At 39.4% G+C, this 26001-nt stretch overlaps 1 protein-coding gene across 3 annotated transcripts in view; it reads right to left on the bottom strand.

Annotated features, from left to right (window-relative positions):
* PCSK5 (proprotein convertase subtilisin/kexin type 5) overlaps positions 1-26001 on the bottom strand; it is a 327170-nt gene that overhangs the window by 202814 nt on the left and 98355 nt on the right. For all 3 annotated transcript variants that reach the window (XR_009244439.1, XM_004591776.2, XM_004591777.3), the window contains exons 4-5: positions 17046-17189; positions 14994-15070 (exon numbers count right to left, since the gene is read on the bottom strand). Coding sequence is in view for 2 of the 3 variants with exons in the window: in XM_004591776.2 (XP_004591833.2) it covers positions 14994-15070; positions 17046-17189 (221 nt within the window). In the remaining variant the exon portion in view is untranslated. The remainder of the gene's footprint in view (positions 1-14993; positions 15071-17045; positions 17190-26001) is intronic.

Raw genomic sequence — 26001 nt, 5'->3', positions numbered from 1 at the left:
AACTGTTGAGAGTCACAAAACAGAATAAAAAAAAAACAACTATACTGATGTTTAACACTTTATGCTGAACCATTTATTCATGCGTAATCTTCAGTTTCCTTTCTATGGAATAGTTCCGGAAAAATGCAGCATTTATAAAAGACAGTCTTAGAAATGGAAAATCCTTATGGCAAATTAAGTAACATTTTCTCCGAAGTGAGACTTTTTCCAACTGCTGTCTCCCCTCCACTGCATTTAATCAGCATTATTGTTTCCTTTATGTCACAATCATTGAGATTACCAATTTTCCTCCTTCAAAATGTTGGCCACTTTCCTAATCAGTTCCCGTAACAGTGAGAGCAGGTGGGACACCAGGATGACCATTACAGGCCATCTAAGTAACAAAGAGGTAAGGAACTCTGTGAGGGTTGGAAAAGCAATTTAAACGGATGAATCATGAGGGACACCACTGGATTTTCTATGCGTCTGATAATCGTCTGTCAATAGTTCAGACAATCATAAAACAACGTCTTTTGCAAAGGGGGAGGAGTGAAATGACTTGGCAAACATTTTCTTTTCCTTTCCCTTTGCCACTTTAAAATGGAAGAGTTCTGGATCCTCACTGTTAACCAAATGGCATTTACAGCTCTCAGTTGGCATGGGGCAGCTGAGAATCTAAAACGAGGAATGCTTATTCCATTTCTATTTCCATGGAAACCAGTAACCAACTGATGAAAACAAGGTAGATTAAATTTTTGAACAAGAATGTGGAAATGATCACTGTTTTAAAACTTCTTTTTATATCACAATGGAGACCATGATCTGATCACAGCTACATGCAGAGATGTCCCTGTGCATACATGGTTCCCCAGTGTCTCATTCTTACCACCCTTCTTAGCAATTTCTGTATCGTCATAACTTTTGACCCTTCTCTGAAGGACAAGTTGCTATAAGATCCAATACATGATTAATGTAACGAGAGGCAAAAATTCCGATAACAAAAAGGTCTTCCACAATGTGTGATCATGCAGTTCTTTCACATCCTCTGAACAAATGTATGAGCAAATAAAATAGGGTAATTTTCAGAGAAGGTAGAGACCATCATCAGTTTTGGGAAAAAGTTTTGGCAGAAGCATTTGAGTGTCTGAATTTCTACCATGAAAATCAGACTCTGAAATGACCGGTGAAATAGGCAGTTATTGTAAAGTTGTTACAGATTGTCTCCATACTTCCTGTAACTACTCAGCCTTTCCTCCAGAATTCCAAGCTTCGTCTTCTCCTCTCCCCGCCAAAAACCAAACTAAAGAAATCCTAAGTATTCTTCCAACTGTTTGAGGATTTAAAATAAGAATAGTAAATACTGAGTGGAAATAATTTCTCCTGAGTAAATAGCAGGCTTAAAATAATGTCAATGAGGTACTTATCATGGAACTCCACTGTTTTCCTGATGACTAAGTTTCTTGGTTAGCTCTAAACCCATGGGTTATTACACAGGATGGCAGAGGCCATGTTATTCTGAGCATTCAGAATGTATTATCTGTAATGCTTAAAGTAAACTGCTTTTTTTTTTTTTTTATACCAGAGATAATGAAATTTCCCATTGGCACCAAGACTTGGACAAAGCATGAGAGAGAGCAAGAGTGAGAGAATTCGCGCGTGTATAAGAGAAAGGGAGACATTGATTTTGGCTGGAATGTAAATCTCAAGGGATTCCTTTAAAAAGCTTCAATTATTAGTAATTGTATATTTATAGCCGATTTCTGTTTTCTATGCTAAAATATCTTAGAGCATATTCTTAAAAGCTATTCCATTGATTTACCACATGATTTCAAGGAAGTTAGCAAATAGTACCTGAAAGAAGAAAAAAATTTCTAAATTAAAGGTTAATTAATTCATATTTTTCTTTCAAATGGCTGAGCATGAGAATCAGCCGGTGTTAATGAATACGGCCCCAGGTAACTTGCAACATTTTCTTTCCATGAAAATTGCAGTCTTTTTTTTTTTTTAAATCAGAATCTAAATGGAAGTTTTTCTTTTAATACCTGGAAATGCCTTGAACATTAACTAATCTCTTCACTGTCTTTCACTGCTAGCTAGTCCATCAATCCATGTGCCATAGTAAAACTCCAGAGATAAAATCTCTCCCGTGTTGCCTTAGCCCAGTTCACCTGCAGTACTGTCTTCCTGGAACCACACATATCTCTGCAAAGGTTTACTGCTTTGATGATGCTCATTACCAATACATTCATGAACACCTCTGTCTGACTGCACTAACACTTTCCTCACAAACTCTACAAGGATTACACGTTAATTACACTTGCTTAAATAAATTATGTTTATGGAAAAGGAATCTGTATGTAAATTGGCAGAATGGTGCCCCTTTTTCTAGCCAGGTATTCACAAGTAGTATGCCATATACTGTTAACTTTAACTGAAAGTTTTAGCATTCCGTTGCCACTTACAACAAACAAAAATAAAACTCCATGAATAGCAGCCAGGACATTCTTACAGAAAATTCTGAAATACTAAGACCAAAAGGAAGTCCATTTAAAAATAATTTCTACTACTGCTCTAGATTTTTTCACTTACACACTATGTCTATATTTTGTTTTTATGGCCTTTCCTTCTATCCTTATTTACTCAAGAAGTGAAAAGAAAGCAGTGATCCTGCCACAGATCAAGGAAATAGCCATTCTAAGCAACATTAAACTCAATCATTTTAAGGCACATCAGAATCACACCCTAGATGTGAGCATTTGGCTTACTGGTTGGATGCCAGTTACAACACCTGTTTTGCATATTAGAGTGCTTCGGTTAAAGTGCAAGCTCTGCTCAAAATTCCAGTTTCTCACTAATGCACACCTTTGAAGGCAGCAGGTGACAGAATTGCCACCCGTATGTGAAGACCCAGAAGGAGTTCCTGGCTGCTGGAGATGGCCTGGTCTAGACCTGTCTATTGCTGCATTGAGAGACTGAGTCAGCAGATGGAAGATCTCTCTCTGTTTCTGCCTTTCATAGAAAACAAATGTAAATAAATAAACATGAGCTCCTTCTTAACAACACTATATTCAGAAAGGAGAGTGCAGTATCCCGCTCCAAATTAATACAGCAATTATCAGTTTGGAAGCCAGGTTCACTTTCATAAACTATGGAAAACTGTCATCAATTTTACTTTCTTCTTTTGGAAATAGTGGGCACAGATAATGACATCTAATTTCAAGTTTTTTCCTATAACTGACTGAGTTAAGCAGGAAAGTGGTTCAGGAAAGCAATATTGGGAAGTTCAGAACTGTGGGGAACATTGAGCAACCAGTATGGAGGCGAACGATTATGAAAAACACATTCCTAGTTCATGATCCAAGAGAGAGAGCTAAGAGACAAACAGAAAAGGGTGAAAGTTGACAGGGCCTCCTACGCTATGCTAAGAGTTTATTATCCATTATCTGAGTTGCGTGGGACTGGAAAAGCATTTTTAAATGTACTTTTGTTTATTTATTTTCTGTTCTGTGCATCTGGATTGTTTGGATGTGGGAATATTTACACATACATAATGATATATCCTTGGTGCGACCCCTACAACTAAACGTGAAATTCATTTACGTGACACATACATTTTACACACCAAGTCTTAAGGTAATTTTGTACAACTATTTAAAATAATTTTGTTTCGCAACAAAGTTTCATGGCCTAAGATTTTCTACTTTTTGGCATGGTGTTTTCACACAGAAATTTTGAGACTTTATATCACAAGGAATTTTTAATTTTTCCGATGACAAATGATCTGTATTGCATCTTGTGCTCTAAAGTAGGACACGGGAGAGTTTCTGTATGTCCAGCTGCCCTATTGTAGAACTGTCTTTGTTCTTCCCCAAACCTCCTAAAACAGAGAATTCTTTACATATAAAAATGAACTCCAATTCTGGAAGACCAAAGCAATAAACAAGCCTTCTTATCTCATAGGAATTTTTGCAAATCACCTGAGAATATATGCAGGAGTACTGGTGAAAAGAGAGTTGTTGACTCATTAACACCCTCAGTAGATAGTTCCTCCAGGGGAAAGTGAAAGCCAAGATAGGTCAAAAGGACAAGTGTCATTTAAAGGATCCGGATTACTGCTCTTTTTTTTTCCTACTCTTGCATGAGAAATGTATACCAACCCTGCTGAACTCTACTTAGACTTTGCTGCGTACAAAGCCCAAAGAAAAAACTGCCAAGTTTTCTTTGAGGGACATAGTTATTCTTTATTCCTCCACCCAAATTACATACCAAAGTTCTCAATGCTACAGAATTGTCCACATAAAGAGAAGATAACTAGCTTGCATATATTTAGTTTTGAAAATTATGGGACAGTAACAATAACTTTTCAAGCATGACTATGTAACATCTGCCCCTGTATCAGCATTGATATGTTTTCTCTTCATGTATTATTCAATTTTATTAAGCAACTTTTCAGGTCTTCCTCCCCATCCCCATATGCATTTTGCTGTTTTATGCCAATAATATTTTTTGAAGTTTATAAGTGCTATTTGTACAGTCCTCAAAAACATATAAATATTTTAAGGAAGACATTGTCTGAACCTAAGATATGGGTACCATCTTTAACAATGTACTTTCCTAGTAAAACATACCTTAACTAAAGACAAGGAAAGTACACATATCACAGATATGAAAAAGCCATGTGTATTTTCTTTTGACCAAGAAGAATTAAACATTTGTTAGTATCCTCGCAAAGAAATGCATTTTACAATGGAGATTCTAGCAGAAGCCCATGAAAACACAATGAGAAAATTGCACAAACATATATGGAATAGATTCAAGAACCAACATTACTCACAAACATAAAATAGGAAAGAAAGAGTATTAAGAATATCAATTTACTTTGCAATGCCTTACCCAGATACCTTCTCATATTTGCTTCTTAGCTATAGAGATTTCAACCAATGTGAATGAATGCCATCTACAAATGTAAGGAGTACTGTTCCTGTATCTCTACGTTCTGGAATGCTTTTCCACCATAACAATGCTATTCATATGACTCTGCAGAAGGCTGAGCAATCCGAAATAAATTCAGTCTATGAAATAATTCAGCCTCAGCTGCTATGGCGTCTCTGCAGTGGGAAAAACCCGTCATAATGTCAGGGGCCTCTATGGTCCCATGAATAGTGCCCTTCAAAGTGTGAATGTTAAGGCAACTTCATGCGAGTGGAACTGTTTCTGAGACTGCCCTTGCTCTCAGAATTCCACTGCAACAAAGTTAATTCCCTTAATTCTTTGAATGCTTCAATTCAAGCCCTAGTTCCTTTTGGATGTTACCTTGCTGAGTAGGCTCCATCCGCGCTACTTACAGGATGAATGAGATCAATAGACAAGAGAGGGAAAAAATAATTGTCTTTGTTTCAAGTATCAGATCAACTGTTCCCCACTTCTTTGGACTACATTAAAAGGCTTGTCATTTTTCTTCTCTGAAGAATGACAAGCCTTTTAATGTATGTACAAATCTCACATCCAAACAAACAAACAAAAAATCCCACCATTCACAGTAGAAATTCCAATCAGACTGCCCCGTATAGACGATGTAGAACTGGAGCCGAGGCTGCAGCAGCTGCCGGAGAGGGATGTGAGCTGCTGCTCCGCACGTTGACAATCTAACACCGGAGCCTACAGGAAAGCTAGGATATCAGGATCATGGAAAAAGACATGGATACGAGACAACATGATACAAGGAATGTAGGCTATTGCAGAGAAAGTGAGATTTTTAGATTCAGTATTCCGGACAGGCGTGGAAGGCAGAGGGTAAGATGCTATGAATGTATCAAGTTTAGAAGGTGAGAATACTAACCAGGAGTGACAACATCATAGAAAATTTGTAGCAGTCAGCTCATCTAAACCCAGAATGTCACCACAAGGTACTTTATCTGCGATCCATGCAAATATTCACTTAGCATATGTAAATTGTATGCAGATATTTTTGGCATATCCAAAAATAGCAAAAGGTAAATTCTTTCAGCAAAGGTCACTTTTCTAAAACTTATGAGAAGGCTGCTTATGATGAAAGAGAGAAAGTGGGGATCTAGAGGGCCACAGTCCATTGCTCTTCCCACTTGCTTGCAACTACTTGCAGAGTTTTAAGGGGAAAAGAATTTGCCTTCTCCCAGAAATAAGATACATTCTTCCAGATCCCATCCTCTTCTGACATAAGTGGTTGCTCATTCCCAAAGGCTTTCCTGGAGTTAACTTTTTTCCCTCCTTCAGAAATCTTTTAGGGTCCACATTTCAGGAGTGCTCACAAAAGTTGTCTCTGAAGCACAGAACCCTCAGTGAAGTGTCCCAATGTCCAAGAATTCACATCTTCAAAGAAATGTGAAAATGAACCAGCTGCTCTCTGGGAACAGGCTAAAATATCATATGATTACTTAATTACCATCACCTTTAATAACAATATCAATAAAATTCCACAGTTGTGGGACTTTTATATAATTGTCAAGATCCTGTTTATTTTCATTTATGGCCAGAATGTATTCATTCAAGTTCAATTAAAAAAAAAATCCTGTTACTACAGAGGAGTAACCTGCTTGAGAGAGCCCAGGTGTCAGCTCCCTCATGATAACCTCTACTCGGGCCAAACCTAAAGCCTTTCCTTTTCTTTATTTGCAGTCTAAAGATCTCGCTGTCACTTGTATCCCTGTCTCTGAGTTTCCACAAGTGATGCCAGCTGATTACTTACGATGGCAATCTGTGAATAAGCAGTCTTTGTCCTTATCTTAGCAGGCTTCATTTATCAACATAGGGAAAAAAAAGCTGGGGGAGTCATATTCCTATAACTTTTTAACTTATCATAATGAACTATCTTTGCTACCTATTCCAAATGACATGCACACAGAGTGTTAGCAAGTTTTGCAGACAACTTTCCCCCTCCCCACCTCGGAGAAGCAGAACTCTAATGGCCAGCAGTTGGCAGGATCAGGTGATAATCTGTTTACTGAATACTGCGTTGTAGCACTCTGGTGGTCAACCTACTGAAGCTTACGCTCAGCACAGCAATTAATTCCTCATTTACTTGGCCACAAATTAAATTATCTATGCAGGAAAATAGATGGTGCAGAAACGAAAGAGCTCAAGGACTAGCTCTGCCACTTGGTGACATTAAACACATTATTTAACTTTTCCAAACTTTCTGAAAGTGGGTTGGTGTGAACGGTAAATGAGATACGGAGGTGCTTTGAACAATAAATGTATTAGCAATTGCTTACATTGCATTCAAATGGCAACCCTACAGCTAGATGTATCTTTGTGGTTTACAGGAGACCAAAATACTGTAATTGGTGAAAGGGGTTTTGTAAGAATCCTTCTCCAAGGGCATAAAAGAATGACCATGAAGGCTGGAGCCAGAAACCCATGTCGCCCCTAAAAGCAGCACATTAATTTACAACATCGATCTGCCATTTTTGGTGACCTATTTTGTGAGAATTAATCAACTATGTCCTGAAGTACAGGATATATTTTTTTTTACTCCTTTATCTTACATTAATGTTTAAAATCTGCTGATGCTATACACACACAAATATTTAAATACACTGGAAAAAGAAAGTTTCCACAAAGGCATTACAAAAATATAGAAATTATGGCATCTCTGCTAGCTTATAAAGAAAAAATTCAAATCATACTCTTTTTTTACTTGGAAGGATCTGATATGAATGGGAGAATAACCAATGTCTAAATTATGTATCCACAATATTAAAACAAATGTTGGGCAAGCTTAAGGTTTTATTATTCTCTCAGCTAGTTCTTCTTTGGGAAGCTACTTAGGAAGTGAACTAAACAAGTTCACTCCAAAATTTACTTCCTTAGTCAGCATTGAAGGTGAGTGTCCACCATCATGTTCTCGTTGTTATGTATTTCTGGACAGAAAGAAATAATGAAAATTTTAAGTATTCCAGCGACAGGTGAGAGGGGAAGATTAAAAGTGAAAGATGAATATAAACACACGTGTCTGGAAAACCTACTCGAGCGCTTAATCCACTATTTAAAAATGATACTTCCCTTCTCTTCCCCTACTGCCATTTCCATCTGCCTTGGAGCCCCAGGAATTGTGAGTTTGTTTTATAAATAAGAAATTTAAATTCAAGCAATTATCAATTATTCATGTCAATACTGTGCTGGGTTAGCATAAATTATATGCGAACCTGACATTAACCTATAGCATCAATCAGACTCCATCAAAACTGCTACTGACAGCGCCAAGAGTCTTAACGCAGTAAGACGGACAAAGAAAACCACAAAAGGATATGACGGTTGCATTCTCATGAGTATAATTCCTGGAATAATGAAGGCTTTGCTTAACCAAGATGGATATTTACCCTTCAAGGCGGCAGGGATACAGGAATTGAACGATACAGAAGTTTCTGTACTGATTTAGCCTACACTAAAGCATAAACACTCATCTAAAGAGACTGCATTAATTTGATTTTTTTTTCTTTCAGAAGTATTTCAATACTTCCCCCTCTACTCCACCAATGATGCCAGAGTAAAAAAAAAAAACATACCATGCTTGGCAAGGGTTTATCGGGAAACACCAAGCTTTCCTTTAACAGGTAAAGTGAGCAGAGCTTACTTAAGGCATCCGTATAATAATGCAAGGAGAGTTGGTGGGAATCAATAAGAAATGGTATATTATCTAATGTCACAACCATGGGGGATCTTTGGATCTGAAGGACTTGAGGATAGCTGTGGTTGCTGATACTCAGAAAGGGGAGGTACTAGAGGTCACCTTCAGGGCCACAAAAGCAGGACCTAAGATCTTCAGGGATTCAGTCAACCTCTAGTGATCCAGCAAGGAGGGGTAGAATATGAATTCCCCTCTTGCTTCTCTTTCATCTCTTATCTACCTGAGCTGTCCATTGGCCAAGTGAAATAAAAATCCAGAGAGCAAGAAAGAGGAGGAATAAAATGTGGAGAATTGTTAGGAAAGGGGAAGGGTGGCTGTGTTCCGGGCTGAGAGAAGCCTTTCCTGTTGCACTACAACTTCCCATGTGAGGCCACCTGCCAGAATCTAGAAGACGATTACAAATGTTATTTCAATATATCACATTATGAACCCTATGTGCAGAAATAAAGCTCCTAAAACAGTAGTTGTAGGTTCTTTTATGAGAATAAAATGTGAGGTTATAATGATGATCTGAATGGTTGCAGCTCTCCAAAATTCCTATGTTAACCTAACTCCTAATATGCTGGTATTCAAAGAGGTGGACTCTTTAAGCAGTACCAGGTCACAAGGGCGGAGCTTTTGGAATAATTTTAGTGTCCTTCTAGAAAAATCCCGTGGGAATTCGTGGGCCTCTTCTGTCATGCAAAGATACATAATATGACAAAGGGAACCTCATCGTGAACTGCAAATAATGCTATTTTGACCAGGAATGTCCATCTCTTAGAACATTAAATTTCTAAGCATTCAATTTCTGTGGTTCAAACAATGTCGGGGTACACTTAAATAAAGAGACTAATAGAATTATGATTCCTTATGAAGGACTACACCATTGTAGTAAAATGGGGAAAATCTGTCAGGGAGAATCCCAGCCTATACAAAAATGTACCACACAATTCAGAATTCAAAATAAAAATATATTTAAAAAATTTCTGTGGTTCACAAATTACTCAGAGAGAGAAAGTTTGCTGGAGAAGGCTGGTTTGAGAAATACAGCTGTTAAGAGCGTGAGACACTTTCACAATTGCCTTGGATAGATTAAGTTCGTAGCAATGCACACTTGTACTCAATCTTACACAAATCATTTGATAATCTCTATAAAGTAACTGCTATGATAGCATTTTGAGGCTGTTACTCTTGCAAAAGTATCAAAGGAAGAGTTCTGAAAATATTTGGAATAAAACCAGCCTCTGAGAACGACCCTGCTTTTCTTACAGGTTTGTTTATTTCAAGATGTACTTCGTTAACTGTCATCCATATGGGATGCTGACGCTGCACAAGGCGGCTTGTCCTGTTATGCCACAACACTAGTCCCTTATAGATTTTGCCTGACCCTACCACTTGTTTTGAAGAAATAATGCTCGCACCAGGCAAGGCCACAGATTGATGTAATACTTTTCATCTAATTATTAAGCAAACATATTTCCCTTATTTTCAGAAAACATCAATGTGCATTCATTGCCTTTACTTTGAAGGGTGGCTGCTCACTAATCAATGGCAAGGGTGGTTGAAGCAAGAACACACACACACACTTTGGCTTCCGCAACATGGCAGTATTCTTAAACCAGACAGGATGGAGTTATTGAAGCTAAAGAAGCAGAAGGACTGTTTCTATCTACCCTGCTTAATAATTTTGAAAACATAGAGAAGAAACCAAAGGAAAACCCATTTATTTTAGAAAATGAGTCTCTAGAATATAAGCTTTTTTTTTCCCCTAAAGAAATCAGAGACTTGGGCCATGCACAACACAAAATATAATGCCCTGGATTGCTCCCCTATCAAATACGTTGCCATGGCTTCTAAACGAGAGAATACTCAACAGGAGACTAGAAGCCCAAGGAAGGAAAGATCTAACTAGGCAATTCACAATTCAGCGGTGAGGTGTCATGCCAGGAGGCTGCTTGAGTGTTAAAGAGTGTATATTACTTTCAGCAGAGAATAAGGCAAGATCACGTGACTGGAAGCAAATCAGAAGTCGAGTCCATGCTTTTTTCTTTCTTTTTTTTTTTTTTTTTTTACAATTTTTGTACTGCAGCGGGTGATTTGCTGATTTTATTTCCCCCAAAATTTTGCTGCCAGAAATGAAATTAGTCTAAGAGAAATCATTTGCATATAGCTGTGAGGGTGCATTCTCCATTGGTACCAAAAACCTTTCAGACATCAGCATTTCTTACTGCCCATCCCCTAGTTTAATCCACTAGCAGCCTGTATTATTCATCGCTGTAGCGGCTGAGCAGCCACAGCCATCCTCACTGCAGGGATTCAGTGAAAACTTGTTGAGTAAATGGACAAAAGCAACCAGAAATGAAAACACCCAAATGCACTCTGGAGCCCACTGTTCTCACAGTACACTTCACTGCCTTATTTGGCTCCACTCTCTACCATCAAGTGCAGCTAGAGAATTCCATCAAGGGAAAGGGGAAACTGAGTTAAAGAGAAGCAGATTCATAACAGACGGACTGAGTCACAGCTCTGCTCTCCATCCCCAAAGAAGCAGAAAAACCCACATAAACCTCTAATCTCGGAGAGAAACGGACGTCCAAACCTTAACTTAGATTGGAAGTGTTCATGTGCACACATATTCTGAGATGATTGCAATTTTTAACTGATTATTCCCCAAGAAACAGATGTAAGAACAGAACTCCTCATTACAGTAATAACATCTATAATTATCTAACATTTGTTAGATAATCAATATGTTTTATTGTTAACCTTTCGAGATCAGTACGTTTTTAAAAAAGATTTATTTATTTTTACTGGACAGTCAGATACACAGAGATGAGAAGAGACAGAGAGAAGGATCCTCCGTCTGGTGATTCACTCCTCAAGTGGCCACAACGGCTGGAGCTGAGACAATCCAGAGCCAGGAGCCAGGAGTGACCTCTGGATCTCCCATGCAGGTGCAGGGTCCCAAGGCTTTGGGCTGTCCTTGACTGCCTTCCCAGGCCACAAGCAGGGAGCTGGATGGGAAGCAGGGCTCTCTGGATTAGACCCAGCACCCATATGGGATCCTGGCGTGTGCAAGGTGAAGACTTTAGTAGCTAGGCCACCACGCCGGGCCCAAGAGACAGGTGCTTTTATACCCATTTTAGAGACTGAAAAAAAGTAGTAACTTTAAAATAGTTAGATCCAAAGACCAGCTGCTGATCAATGACAGGCAAGACTAAAACTCAGCTTTTGTAAGTCACAAACCCACTTTAATTCCTAATTCTGAGTGACTGCTATTCAAACAGAATTATCTATCTATGAAATGTGCATTAAAGAGAGCTCCATCAATCTTACTTGCCATTCTGATGTACTGAGCAAAAAAAAAAAAAAAATGTAGTGTTACTGTTAAACCTGAATGTGTGCTCTTGGTCAGCTTGGGAGAAAAAAACAGAAGGACTGCTGACTTCTTTAAAACAGAGGTAAGAAGTGCTGGTATTGTAAGGCTAAACATGCCACATGTCATTGTTGAAAAATACAAACCTATATGCACATCTGGAACAATGCCCGTCCTCCAACAATCAGATCCTCCCTGCACTCCAGGAGAACACTCAGCAGGGATCAAAACAGAGGCACTCTACCCAGAGTGAGCCTGACAGCAGTGACTGTTCTTGAACACAGGTTCTGGGGTGCCAGAATGGGGACAGGGCCTTGTTTAAAGGGAATCCCCCACAAAGAAGACAGCTTGAAACACTAGTATGCAACCAGTCATCAAAGCCAATACTCACAGAATTTTCTTTACAAAGAGATGTTGTGGTTAGCAATGTTACATATCAAGTACACCTTGCACAAGAGGCCCCAGCAGAGACTCATTGCAAAAAATGACCACTTGCAGATTCTGATGGAAACAGCCAGTTTTCCATTGCCACCTACAGTGCCTCTGACTCCTGGCATCCGTCACAGCCGGATCTTTGTAGGATGTCAACTTTCCTGCACTTTCCTTACTTTCTATAATGCCGTGGTGATAAAGCTAGATGATGGATAGAGTACAGTCGGTTTTGAAAACACAAATTTCTTCCAGTAAGATGGGTTTATAAAGGAATAATTCAAATAACATGTGAAAGTTTGCCTTTGTTTATTCATTCCCCATGACGATGCACATTCTAACTGGAGGGAGATGACAACACACTCAGGACACTGTGCTTTTGATTTGCCTTACCCTGACAAAAGGACGCATTTTTCTTTTCTTCGTGATTGAGAAAGTAATATCTGTTTATTGTATAAAGTCCAGACTAGGGGCAGGCACGACCGCCTAGTGGCTGAAGTCCTCGCCTTGCACTTGCCAGGATCCCTATGGGAGCCAGTTCATATCCCAGTGGCCCGCTTCCCATACAGCTCCCTGCTTGTGGCCTGGGAAAGCAGTGGAGAACAGCCCAAAGCCTTGGGACCCTGCACCGCGTGGGAGACCTGGAGGAGGCTCCTGGCTCCTGATTGTCTCAGCTCCAGCCATTGCGGCTGCTTGGGGAATGGACCATCAGACGGAAGATCTTCCTCTCTGTCTCTCCTCTTCTCTGTATATCTAACTTTTGAATGAAAATAGAATAAATCTTCAACAAACACAAACTAAATGGTTATCCAAACCAAATATATGAATAAGTTATCGGGGATTTATATAACAGAACACTGTTTAAAAAAAAAAAATAAACTGGACTTTCAAAGATTAAAGCAAAAAAATCTAAAAAATTTTTAAAATCCTACTATTACAGCTATACAATATTAAAACATGTAAAGCAATGCCATCTAGTACTTTTATGAACTAGCCCTTCATGTCCCTCACAGATTCACGCGCTGAAATCTTCATTTTTAAAAGCAGCTTAAGTTTCATGGCAAAACAGAGGAAGAAGTTAAGGTTCTTTTGGCCCGCTCAGTGCATAACAGCAGCGTGCACGTTACAAATCAGAATGCAATACATCTGATCATGTTGTTCGAAACTATAACCGCCTGTGTGAAGTTCACTAAACACAATCTAGTGGCTAACAACTAATATCAAATAGAATAATTTGATTCATTTATGACTCTCACTCTTTATTTAGAAAACCTAAAAAAAATCTAGGTCAATTTGTATACTAATTTTTTCACCACCAAATCGGATCTATAATATTTGTATGATCATCAGTCCTAAGAATATCATTCTTTAAAGATTTATTTATCTGAAAGAGCAGAATGACAGAGAGAAAAAGCTTTCGTCTGCTAGTTCACGCTGCACATAACCACAACATCCAGGGCTGAGCAAAGCTGACACTAGTAGCTCCATTCAGGCATCCGACATAGCAAAGAGGACCCCAAGCTCCGGGCCATCTCCCACTGCCTGCAAAGACATTAGCTGAGAGCTGGACCACAAGTGGAACAGTTGGGACTTGAACTGGCACTTATACTGAATTCTGGAGATGCAGGTACTGTTTTAATTTGCTAGGTTGTATGGCTTTGTCCAACCTTATTGACTTACTTAAATAATATCAGTCAAGAATTTTTTCCCTAAAGGAAAAACAAAAACAAATTGGAAATAGCATACAATATGTAGGAAAAAATTGTTCTCTTTGTAACTTTGACAATCCCAACCAAAACATGTCAACAAGAACCCAAATTAATGTGTCCAAGCATTTTAGAGGGGCTTCATAGTTAAAGTAAAACAAGTTAACTAACATGATGGAGAGACTGGAAGTATCTACTAATCTTCTAAAAGACTCAGGTCTTTAAAGCAAGAAAAACCATTCACGCTCATCAAATGGATGTGCATCTTTATTTGCGTTCACAAAAACAAACTATGGTCATTGAAAAGTGAAAGTAGGCCTTCTGACTAAGACAGATAACGAAGATAATGTATTCCAAAAATAGCAATAATCCTTCTAGGCGTCTTGGATGTATTAGTGGGGAGCACCATCACTTACAGAGAGAGAAGAGTGTTAGGGGAAGGGAGAAGGATACAGCCCTCAGCAGGGATTTCAAACGCAGGATCCCATCAAATGTATTTAACGAAACGAAACAACGCTCTACCACAGTGAATTGTTTGGCCTCTCCTCTTAGCATCTCTGCTTCTACCAAATGCGTTACAGGCCAATTACCACGTAAGGGCAAGCACAACTTCTGCTTCCATCCCCATGACTGGTAGTGCTGAGCCACCCTCCAGGGCTCTCCCTGTAACTATTGTTACCATGGGGACCACCTCTCTTTCCTATTCAGGTTCTTCAGCAGAAAACACTGGTTTACCTTGGAGCAAATCTGATCATTTATTACCAAGGAATTCCAAGAAGATACTTCCATCAGCATGGGCAGAACGCAAAGCCCCTTTTGCCAGCCACAGGCCGGCCACCCCTCCCTTGGCCCTTACTTGTTCTCGTTGCTTGCATCGTAGCGAGGCATTGGGTCTAAGTCATTCCCATTCACGTCACAACTTGCTAGAGCATCCTACGGCATGGAGCGGAGAGTGAGAGAAAGCAAAGAGGCATTCGTTAATTAGCCATTGACCGCAGGCTCATGCATTCTTAAACACATTTCTGTGAGAGAGTAATTAGGTTAACTAATATGTTCATGGTCCAGTGGCATTAGGATGCCTTAGGGAGACTGTGGTTCAGGAATAATCAGGGCTGTTTTCCCCCTAAAGATGAAGAAGGACTACAGAGATAAAAGAAGCGCCCAGACTTTTCCTGCTAGCATTTTTTTCTCCTTAGCCTTAGAATGACTCAGTTCATGAAATGTGTGACTTCCAGAGGTGTCCTCAATTACGATCTTTCCCAGGAAGTATCTCAGAGGGATTTATTCTTTATAGACTGTCTCCCAATGTTTCTTACTTCATTTTTTGAGCTGGCAACTTCCTTATCAAAATTTCAATATTTTTACGAGACAAAAAGCATTCACAGAGCAGTAGCAAGTCAAATAAAATGCCGTATGATCTGTTTTTCATACTGGGTTTCTTGGGACCTGTTTTAGACAGGCCATCTCTGGTTGCAGATGTTGCTTCTGCTACAAAAGCGTCCACAATACAGCTCTTTGAGTGATGCGCTGTGGCCCTGTGGGTTTAGCACCAACCACAGTAATGAAGGAGGTTCATCATGCTAAGGTTTCAAGATGAGAAAACCACATCTCCCAAACGAAAGTTAGATTTGCTCATGTGCTTTCAAATATGATTGCGAAAGGTGTCCAAATGACTAAGAAGAATTTTCTGGCCCATTACCACTGTTAACACTTATATCATTACAGACAGACTATGTTGTTTTCCATTTTCTTATACTTTATTGTTATTCCTAATTTCAACACGGGTAAAAACACTATTTTTGTTCTGTGCCTGTTTCAAAAGTTGCTGTTTTCAAAAATGATTTTTAGTACATAAAGCCTGGATTTGGGGAGTGGGCAATTAAGCAAATTGTACTGAATATTTAGGTGGTGGTGGTGAGTCGCTGTTTCTCGGAAAGAGGCCGCTCAGAGAGGCCAACAGACAGGAAGGGCTTTGCAGTATGTCTAATATAAAAGAAAACTGTGGGCCCTCTACACATACTTCATCACCTGCTTGACATGAATTCAAGCAAGCTTGGAGCCAAGCCTTACTCACTGTGATTTCTCACTCCATCCCCAACTTCAATCTAAAACAAACCAAGAGATAAGGCGGGCACCAGGACTGATGATTACACAGATCATTCTGAAGAATTTTTTTTTGAAGAGGGAAAAAAGGAAAACAGTAACATAGTCCCATTAGATAAAAGTTATTGGTACTTAATCAAATACATTCAAGTTCAGTGGGAACAGTGGGACGCAGAAAAAGCTATCTGCAAAGACCTGGGCAGGGAAGGCAGCCACAGTTGTGTTCATGTGCCTCAGCCAGGCTGCTCTGCAGTCCTCGGGCTTATCAAGTGAGGAAACCCAGGAAGCTCCTTTGCAGCTTGAAAATTCTGGGCTGTGAGGAGACATATATCTACCTCGGAGTGCTTAGGCGCAGAGGGGAGCGGGCACTCAACTATTTTGTTTGAAGGAGAACGAAATGAATTTGAGGTTCTTTCTTAAGACAGGAAATGAACTGGATTCTACAGGCCCCTTTACCATCCTTTCAGAAAGGAGAAGTAGAGAGAGAAAAAGACCAACCAAACAACTTGAGGAAAGTTCCAAGTGCACTTTTCTTCGTAAAAGGAACCGAGCACATTGCCCTACTGACTGACTTGTTGAGAGGAGTGACTGCTTTGGGAACAGATGGTGTTGGCGGGAGGGATCCTGTCTCCTTCCTGCTTTCTTCCTGTAGGTTAAAACATCAAAGGCACTGCAAGGTTGAAAGTCTATCCGAAGCTGCCCTGACTCCAAATGTTCCTCTCTGATAGAGCCTTCTGTGATCACTGTAATGCCACCCCTGCTCTCCAGGAGGGAAGAGTTTTTCAAGCAGAGCAGACACACTCACATAGTTCTGCATCAGATCCGGGTGGGTCCTCTCAATGCCGTCATCCAGGATGGTGACAACAATGTTCTTTCCCGTGTAGCCCCTCTTCCAGGCTCCTTCAATATTCATGTCGGATTGGCAGGGATGCGTGTTGTCACTGCAGTGCTAAACAAGAAAGAAGATATTGCCAACTGCTTTGTAGTGAGAAGACAGAATTACCATCTTGTTAGGAGATGAGTTAATTGAGCAGAAATTTGGGAACTGCCTCATGCTAGGGAAGCAGGGATCTCCACCATGGTAATGGTGAAGGTAGACAGGGCTGGGAGGGAGTAAGTGAAACAGAATTCTCTGCTCTGACTTCTACTGATCACACAGATCCTTCAGAAAAACATACAATATATCTCAACGGCAAAACAATGGCTGCATCATTTAACTGGGAGCATGTATTCATGTCACTGAAACATTTCACTTATATATGCAAACCCAGAAGCAGAAGAGCAGGTGCTTAAAAATTTCCTACCTTGGAACTTGGAAGACAATTCAGCTACAAAAGGAACTAACTCTGGCAGGTGTTGAATAGTCAGCCAGAGCTGTGCTACTGTGAGAAACCCATGAGCAAGAAAAAAAAATCACAGGTTCTCTTAAACTTCTTTGACTAAATTAGCAACGGCTGGCATGCTCTCGTTTGTAACAGGCTGGCAGACTCATTTAGCACTAGTCCAAGAAGGGAAGGGGGGTGGGGGAGTGCAAAGTTCTAAAAGTTGACCTGCACGGGAAAATGGGTGTGACAGCTTCAAAGGACAGAATGTCTAACACGGGACCTTAGCTCATCGGAACGAGGAATTTCATTCTGCAGTGGCGATGACCTCGGAATACACTGCAAAATCAATGAAACCAGAAACTGTTCCTACGCAATGTACCGGCATTTATCCAAATCCACAATTCGTCCTTGAAAGTTCGTCCCCTTGAAATACCCTTTTGGAGTGGTGTTGTTTCCCAAATTCTCAGGATGTGGTGAGAAAAACAGAGGAAACAGGGCCTTTGATATGTGACCTCTTGTTTTGTGACAGAGTTTGGTATTTTAGGATAGGAAAAAGATGCTAGGCGTCCCATACTCTGAGCCTAGTGACCATCCCAACAGGCCCATTTAACACACACTTCGGTCAGAAGCTACTGCATGTTAAGAAATGGTCAGGAACAAGGCAGATGAGATCTTTGTCCTAAAGAGGTAACAAAAAACAAAGAGCAAGAACTTCAAGATGCTCTCTGTGTTTCAAAGGAATGAATAAGGTGATGTTGGTGAGTGTTATGCCCGAGTACACAACTTTAGGTGCAATGGTTGAGAAGAGCTTGGTTTCTGTGAAAGTGAAAACTGTCACATAGCTGATGAGGGAGAGCTGATCAACCCAAGGGGCTCGGGACTGCTGGAAGGGACACAGCATCACAAAGACTAATTGAAGCAGGAGCTTAGCAGGAAAGAAGATCCAGTCTTGCTAAAACTCTGAGATCAAGATAGAGAATAGTATGTAATGGAGCAAAATAAAACTGCAGGCAAGATCAGATCACTCTGGGCTTCGCCAGTTATGATTTAGCTTTTGTACCCAGTAGGTCCCAGATAAAAGTTCCAAATATTATCCAACCAAGACGTGACAAATGACAGACACCTTCAGTGCCCCATCATGAATTTATTCACCAATTTATTCCCCAGGTGAGTCTGCCTTTGATTGGATGTTATAAAGACACACTTGTGTTATCACAAGGATTCATTCATGATTTATTCACGAATTAAGGATGCACCCATGTTTCAGGACAGATAGCAGCACTTGCATTGAGAATGGGGCTTACACATTATTATAAACATTTGCGTTTTCCTCTCAAATCTCTGCATTACCTGCTGTCACACATACTACCATTCTTCTGCACTCTTGCGAACTCTACACTTACCTCCTCCCACAATACCTTCAGTCTAACCATCCCCACCACGCATTTCTGAACCAAGGAACACACATCCTCATCCTGTTGTTTACAATCCAACCCCTGCTCCTTGAGGTCTATGGAAACACTGCTGACTCTACAGTGTGCGTTTTGCCTCTGACAGTAAACTCTAGAAAACCATGAATTAAATCGAGTTTAAAGTGTTCAAAATACTAAGGACTGCACACCAGAAATGAGGGCATATCTTTCATTTTATGTACAAGTTTAAAACAGTCACACTGCTTCCTGCTTTCTTCTTATTGGAGCTATCCCAGCCAGGTCATGTTTGGTTAACACAGATGGCAACACATTTCCAAATGACTATCCTTTTCAGAAGCTTCATTCTGGCTAACCGTTTGGGCCTTTCGTCACCAAATATTTTCATTTAACACAAAGAAACCTTGACAAGTTTCCATTTCATTTTCTTTTCAAACCCTGCTGTGGCCACCTGTGGTATCAATTATGACATGCAATAACGTTAATGTGGCCAAGAGGTGGGCTGGAGGAAGGAAACGCACAGGAAATGGGTAACCCACAAATGGGCTAACCATCCCGGAGTGGAGGGATGCTGCCTGAAATTGTAATTACGAAAATGGAAGAAATCCACCATCTATGGAAAACATGTGTGTTGGAAGTCGAGAAACATTTCTTTCTTCCACCTCTACTTGAGTCTGACTATGCCATTAAATCTTCTTGTACCACTTTAATTCTTTACATCTGCCACCATGCTATTCGTGGGAGGTGAAGGGGAGGAAATAAACGATTGATACTTTCATGTCGATAATCTAATTTAGAAAGCAGCCAGAATATCAAATGTAAAAAAAGAAGGATAATTGATTAAAGCTTAAGTGTTTCTTACAAATGAAGAGAAAGATCACATCAAACCCTAAATCAACTATGCGGCCTCTAACATTTTTAAAACATATTTCAAACAACGCAGGGCTTCCAATGTGTTTCTATGCAGTTATTTAATATACTCAACATATCTGAAAAGCAAGGATTATAGGAAACGAGGATGTCACCCAACCCTGGCCACGATGAGAATGAATTTCACATTTCCTGAAACTGTCGTAACACAATCTTAAATCTTGGCCCTATTAATTTCATACCACAGCAGTACCCAAAGGCAGGATTCCTTCAAGTCAACTGTGCTCAGAGAACTCTGCTGCAGGTGGAACTAAAGGCTAGTGTTTAGAATGTTGCCACCATGCACGGCACACAGTCTGGTGTTCACAACATGGGCCAGTCAGAAACATCTAGCATATTTGAAGCCGAAGGAAACCACCTATGTGAACAGGGTATGCAAAATACACTTTCACAGTAAATGTTAATACCTTTACTTCTGAATAACATACTATGTCTCAGTGATGTTTCAGACGATTTAGAGATGATGATAGACACAAGAAATGGGAACAGGCTGTGGAAATGAAGTTGTCCATGTAAGAGTTTATTCTATCTAGAAATGAAATTTTAACAGCACTGTTCTGTGCATTCAAAAAAAGGGAACTTTTCTATGCCAATGCTATCAACTATTATTCTGATAAAGTCTGGGTATGTCCTATAGTTTTCATAACTATCACAGTGTTTGCCCAATGAAAGAACAGTTTATATATATAAAACACAGCCCCCTTTTTTCCCACTGTAATTTTCTTTAGGTTGCTGGATTTTTAAAAAAATATTATTTTGATTTCTTTCATTTGGAAGTCATGGAGAGAGAGAGATTGAAAGAGATAGAGAGAAAAGAGAGAGAGAGAGAGAGAGAGAGAGAGAGAGAGAGAGAGAGAGATTAAGAGACTTACAGAGAGAGTGGCAAAGAAATATCTCCACTTCACTGCTCCACTCCTTAAATACCCCACAACTGGATCTTCAGAAGCCAGGTCCTGGGAAGTTGATCTAAGTGTCCCGCATGGGTGTCAAGGAACGAGTTATCTGAGCCATTACTATTGCCTCCCAAGTTGCTCACTAGCAGGAATGAAGCGAGGACTCCAGCTCGGACATTCTTAACACTGGATGAAGGTACGACAAGCAGAGCTTTAATGGCAAGGTCAAACACCCCACTGAAAGTCATTCTTTCCAGTCCTCTCTAAGGTCTGAGTGCTTCTAATTAACTGCTATTGTACATGTTGTTGATAGTCTGCTTACACTAAAGGTCTATTTCTTATTAATATAGTTGTTCATGTGAGCACATCTCTAATTGTAAAATGTTAATAAAAATACAAATATAAAAATATGCCCTAGACACCAATTCAGAAACTTTCAAAAGCTTGTGGGGGCCTGGAGCAATAGCCTAGTGGTTAAAGCCCTCACCTTGCACATGCCAGGATCCCATATGGGTGCTGGTTCTAACCCCAGCACCCCCACTTTCCATCCAGCTCTCTGCTTGTATCCTAGGAAGGCAGTCGAGGACGGCCCAAAGCCTTGGGATCCTGCACCTGCGTGGGAGACCCAGAGGCGGCTCCTGGCTCCTGGCTTTGGACTGACTCGACTCCAGCCATTGTGGCCACTTGAGGAGTGAATCATCAGACAGAGGATCTTCCTCTCTGTCTCTCCTCCTCTCTCTGTATCTGACTGTCCAATAAAACTAAATCTTTTTTTAAAACAAGCTTGTGGGAAAGTACAATGGAAAGTTTTTTAGGGGTATAAAAAGCATTGAAATCCATGGATACTATTTTCATTCTTATTCTTTGAAGTTTATTTCTTTGAAAGGCAGAGTGAGATAGAGGGACAGCAAAAGGAAAATGAGGAGTAGGGGAAGAATGAGAGAGAGAGAGAGAATACGCTCAACCCATTGGCTCTGTATCAAAATGTCCAGAACAGCTGGCATTGGTCTATGCCAAGGCATGTGCTTGATGTCCCAAATGGGTAGCTGGGGTCCAAGGACTACGGCCATCTCCCACTGCCTTCCCAAGTACTTTACCAGGGAGCTAGATTGGAACTGAAGTATAGTTCTCAGGGTTTCTGAAGAGCCCTTACATATATTTCAAGAGTATGTAAAATTAGAGGTCAGAAATTCTAAGAACTGAAAAAAAAGTAGAATATTTCCTTAAATAAAAAATATAACTAATCCCTAATAGGCCTTCACCATGACCTAGGATTGCACTGATCTCTTTATATGAATTAGTGTCATTTAAGATTTAGAACAAATATTTTAGTGCTTTCGTCATTATTGAAAATGAAAATGGTAACCCTCCAGAGTTAACCAGAGGTAAGCCTTCCCGGGGACTCGGATAGGAGAAAGAGGGAGTCACCTGGCGTGCTGGTCATTGTGATACGTCACAGTTTTCAATACTCCTGGCAGATGAAGTCATACGGGAACACGTCAATTTTCTTCCACATTTTAGAATTCACTCATTCTTTCTCTGTATTCTTTCTAATTGTGTATTTTTATTTGATCACACATCAAATCCTTCCAGTGTGAGAGGAAAGGTGGTTTTACCAAACAACTTTCTTCCTGCCTACGAATCCAGATCTCAATATTTCTCAATATACTACAACTCTCCTCAAATGGTGCAATTAGTAAATTGTGTTTGCTTAGGGATGATTTTAATTTAAAAAAAAAAAAAAAACTGTTTCCATTGACTGCCTGAAAACCAAGAAACCATTTTTATACTGGAAGTCATAAAATGAATTTAAGAAAGAAATGAATTTAAGAAGAAAGCAGCATTATTTGACTATTAAGGGAACATTAGCAGAGAGAAACCTTCATTGCTTTCTAAAATGTGATTGGCTTCCATTGTTCCCAAACATTTGCTTGGCTAGATTTCTTCTTTCATGGTTCCCTCTAAATATAAACCTATTTGGAAACTCTTGTTTGCTCTTTACTCACCAAATCTAATGTTGTGGTGCTAAAACAGAGAGAGCTCTTCCTTTCTTCAAACTAAGGTGGACGCACTATGGTTTGAACAAGCGCAACAACAGGCTCCCGAGCTCAGCTGTCCTACTGCTTGCACTTTTTCAAAGCCACAAAATAGTTTTTTAGAAAACAGGAAGGAAACCCATTATTTTTAATGTTGAGAACTATTAGGGTTGAAAAGGGAAATTGTGAATATCAACTGGAAACATATGAATAGCCATGACAGATGCAGGACCTTTCTCCTGCACATTATTTCATAAATGACAATAGTCATACAAAACATAACAGCAGAGGCAGCTGCTTTTCGGGTGAAAAAGCAATGCATTTTTCAGATAAACAGATAATGAAGGACAGGGATCTATAAGGGTACTTCAACAATCTCAGTAAACAGAATTAAAAGATTAACTATTGTGAAAGTATTTTGAAAGTGATGTACAGTTTTTGCATAATATTCATTGTCCATGAAGTTTTAAAAACCCCTCATCTGCACAGATTTCAAAAATTTTTGCACAAAAACATACTCTGGTTTCAGTTTTCCACAGCTATTTAAATTACCTTTGTACTTAGCTAACATGTTCCCAAACCTTCAAAGATTCCACAATCAAGCATCCCGATGTCTCTTAAATAAATGAACGAATGGATAGAGAGATAAATGAAGAAAAAAAATGCCTGCAGGTTTGCATTTTCATTGAAGGATGCTGCTCTTTTCAGGACCCTGCAGAACTTCTGAATAGTAAGAGCCACGTAACGTCACCAAGTTAACCTCTCTACCTCTCCCAGATCAAACACTCTCCAAGGATATTCCTCACCAAAGCCAAGTCATAAACACAACACATAGAGGATGAGAGGATACGGGACGGGGTGCAAGAGAGGTGCAAGTGGGTGCAACGAATGCTTAAAGACACTCCTTCACCAGGAAGAACCACTTCAACTTTCCTAACAGGACATGGTCTTAATTTAACTCAGAATGCAGAGCACCAGACATTGGGTCTTAGGGATTAGCAGTGGTTGATTTTCCTAGTCTTTCTCATCAAAAAAAGCAGAAACTCTTAAAGGAGAGAAATCTATTAATGCGTTGGAATTATTTATAAAAAAAAAGGTGGAATTCTAAATAAGTCTTTTCAAGTTTTTCACTTTACATTTCTATAGTTCAGTGATGTTATTGACAACTTTATGAATATTCTAAATGATCTAAAAGGTTTCTTGCCAAGCCTTCTAATGAGTTATTATCTCAAATATATGTGCTTTTGTTTGTTATATTCCTAAAATCACCACGATCTAAAAGTATCCCAAGTTGAAAATGCATTGATTACAGCATACCTGCTGAACATCATAGTTCATGCTACATAGAATCACCCATTTATCCTCCTGATGTGTGACTCTCTAGAAGGAGCAGCTTACTGAATCAAACCACTGTTTCAAGAAATCTAAAAATTCAGGATTTCCAATAGGGCTTCTATTGGATCCATATTCATCTTCAAACCAGCAAGTGGAAAATGAGTCAAAACATTATCAGTTGGAAATGATGCAAAACCAACCGCATCATGGTTTTAATCCTGTAATACCTAATAAGGCACACGTTGAAGTTACTTATATCTAGATGGTATGAGAGGATTTATTCATTTGTGTGTGTGTGTGTGTGATTCTTCTTAAATCAATACTTCATGGTGAGTCCATATCATGGTATGAGAAGACACATAATCAGGTCCTCCCAAGTTTACGATCAAATTGGAGTGTATGTATAACATAAATCAATAAATAGAAAGAATAAATTCATTATAGTACTAATTATAGAGGAAATTAAGCAAGAAACATTGGAGATAACAATAAGGGAAATGTATTATTTAAATTCATAACCGAGTTTCTTCATAATTTTGCTCTCATTGAGATGACATTCAATACATGTAGAAACTTTGTTTTGAAAAGGGGCCTTTACAAACATCAGACAATAAACCCCAGTTCCGAAAAAAAAAATCAGTCAGAATAAAATTAAGCAAAGTTTTTGACCTATTGTCATTTAAATCTGAAGAGCAAAATGAAACAAAACAAACCAAAAAAAAAACCACTTTTGTATTTCAATCCCCCCCCAAAAAAACAAAGAGTGTAACAGGCATTATTACTGTGAGACAGCCACAGAAAATTCAATCCACTTACCAGGCAAAAGCCATCTCAGTCTCAATCAGCAAAATCAGCTGAGATGGCTATAAAAAGCTGGCTTGAACACCATGCCATTCAGACTGAGTAAAAATAATTATCCGAATCTACCTGACAGTTTTTGCTGTAACTGTCTGCTATCATGAAATCTACCAAGCTGCTTGCAAAGAAAATGAAACATTCTACTCGAGTGAGCTGATAATGTGTGCAAGGCTTCTTCCACGGAGGGTAACTACGTGGCAAGTAGCAGACACTTCACCAAAGATGAAGGAATCCATAACACCTTTGATTAGCCACTCAATAAAAGATCCTAGAGAAACGACTGCCTCTTGGACCCAAGGAGACTCTGCAGAAGCCGCAGTATAATAAGCAAGAAAACAAAGTCATTTCTATCCTACACTAGCTGGTGGAATTGCAAACGTTTTGCTCATTAATAAAAAATGTCATCTCCTTTCAAAGATATTACCAAACAACTCGCTTTAATAGCAACCAACACTTTCTCTGTTACAGAAAAACAGTAATTCCAGAGAAGCAGCTATCCAAATATAATGCCACATTGTCATAAAGAGTAAGGATGGTGGATTTTCCCTAGAGTGACTCCTAAGTCTTATATGTGTATATTCAGACTAAACTGGGATTCTGCTCCTGTCGTCTGATGTACCTTCTCTTTATTCACTAACAAAGGAAATAATACTAACACAACTAAATGAAACAACTGACTGGCAGTTTTCCACAGCTGTACTCACCAGGCCTACATCCGTATTTCAAAACACAGTTTCCAAGCATCTGTTGGTTTTTGTTTGTTTGCTTTTGCCTATCTAATTAGCAAGCTCTTCATGGGTAACTAATACAGATAATCATGCCGCAAAACACCCTCGTGTCTGACAGTGGAAGTTTTCATTGCTGATTTAGGATAGGGTTTTTCGGAGAGGTGAAAGTAGAGCCAGCAGTTAAAAGATCTGGAATTGGATTTGCAGAGATTTAAACACAAGTGTA

Source organism: Ochotona princeps, chromosome 31 (genome assembly GCF_030435755.1).
Source record: "Ochotona princeps isolate mOchPri1 chromosome 31, mOchPri1.hap1, whole genome shotgun sequence".
Classification (NCBI taxonomy): domain Eukaryota; kingdom Metazoa; phylum Chordata; class Mammalia; order Lagomorpha; family Ochotonidae; genus Ochotona; species Ochotona princeps.
The sequence above is the reverse complement of the archived record's forward strand: the minus strand, read 5'-3'. Positions and strand labels throughout refer to the sequence as shown.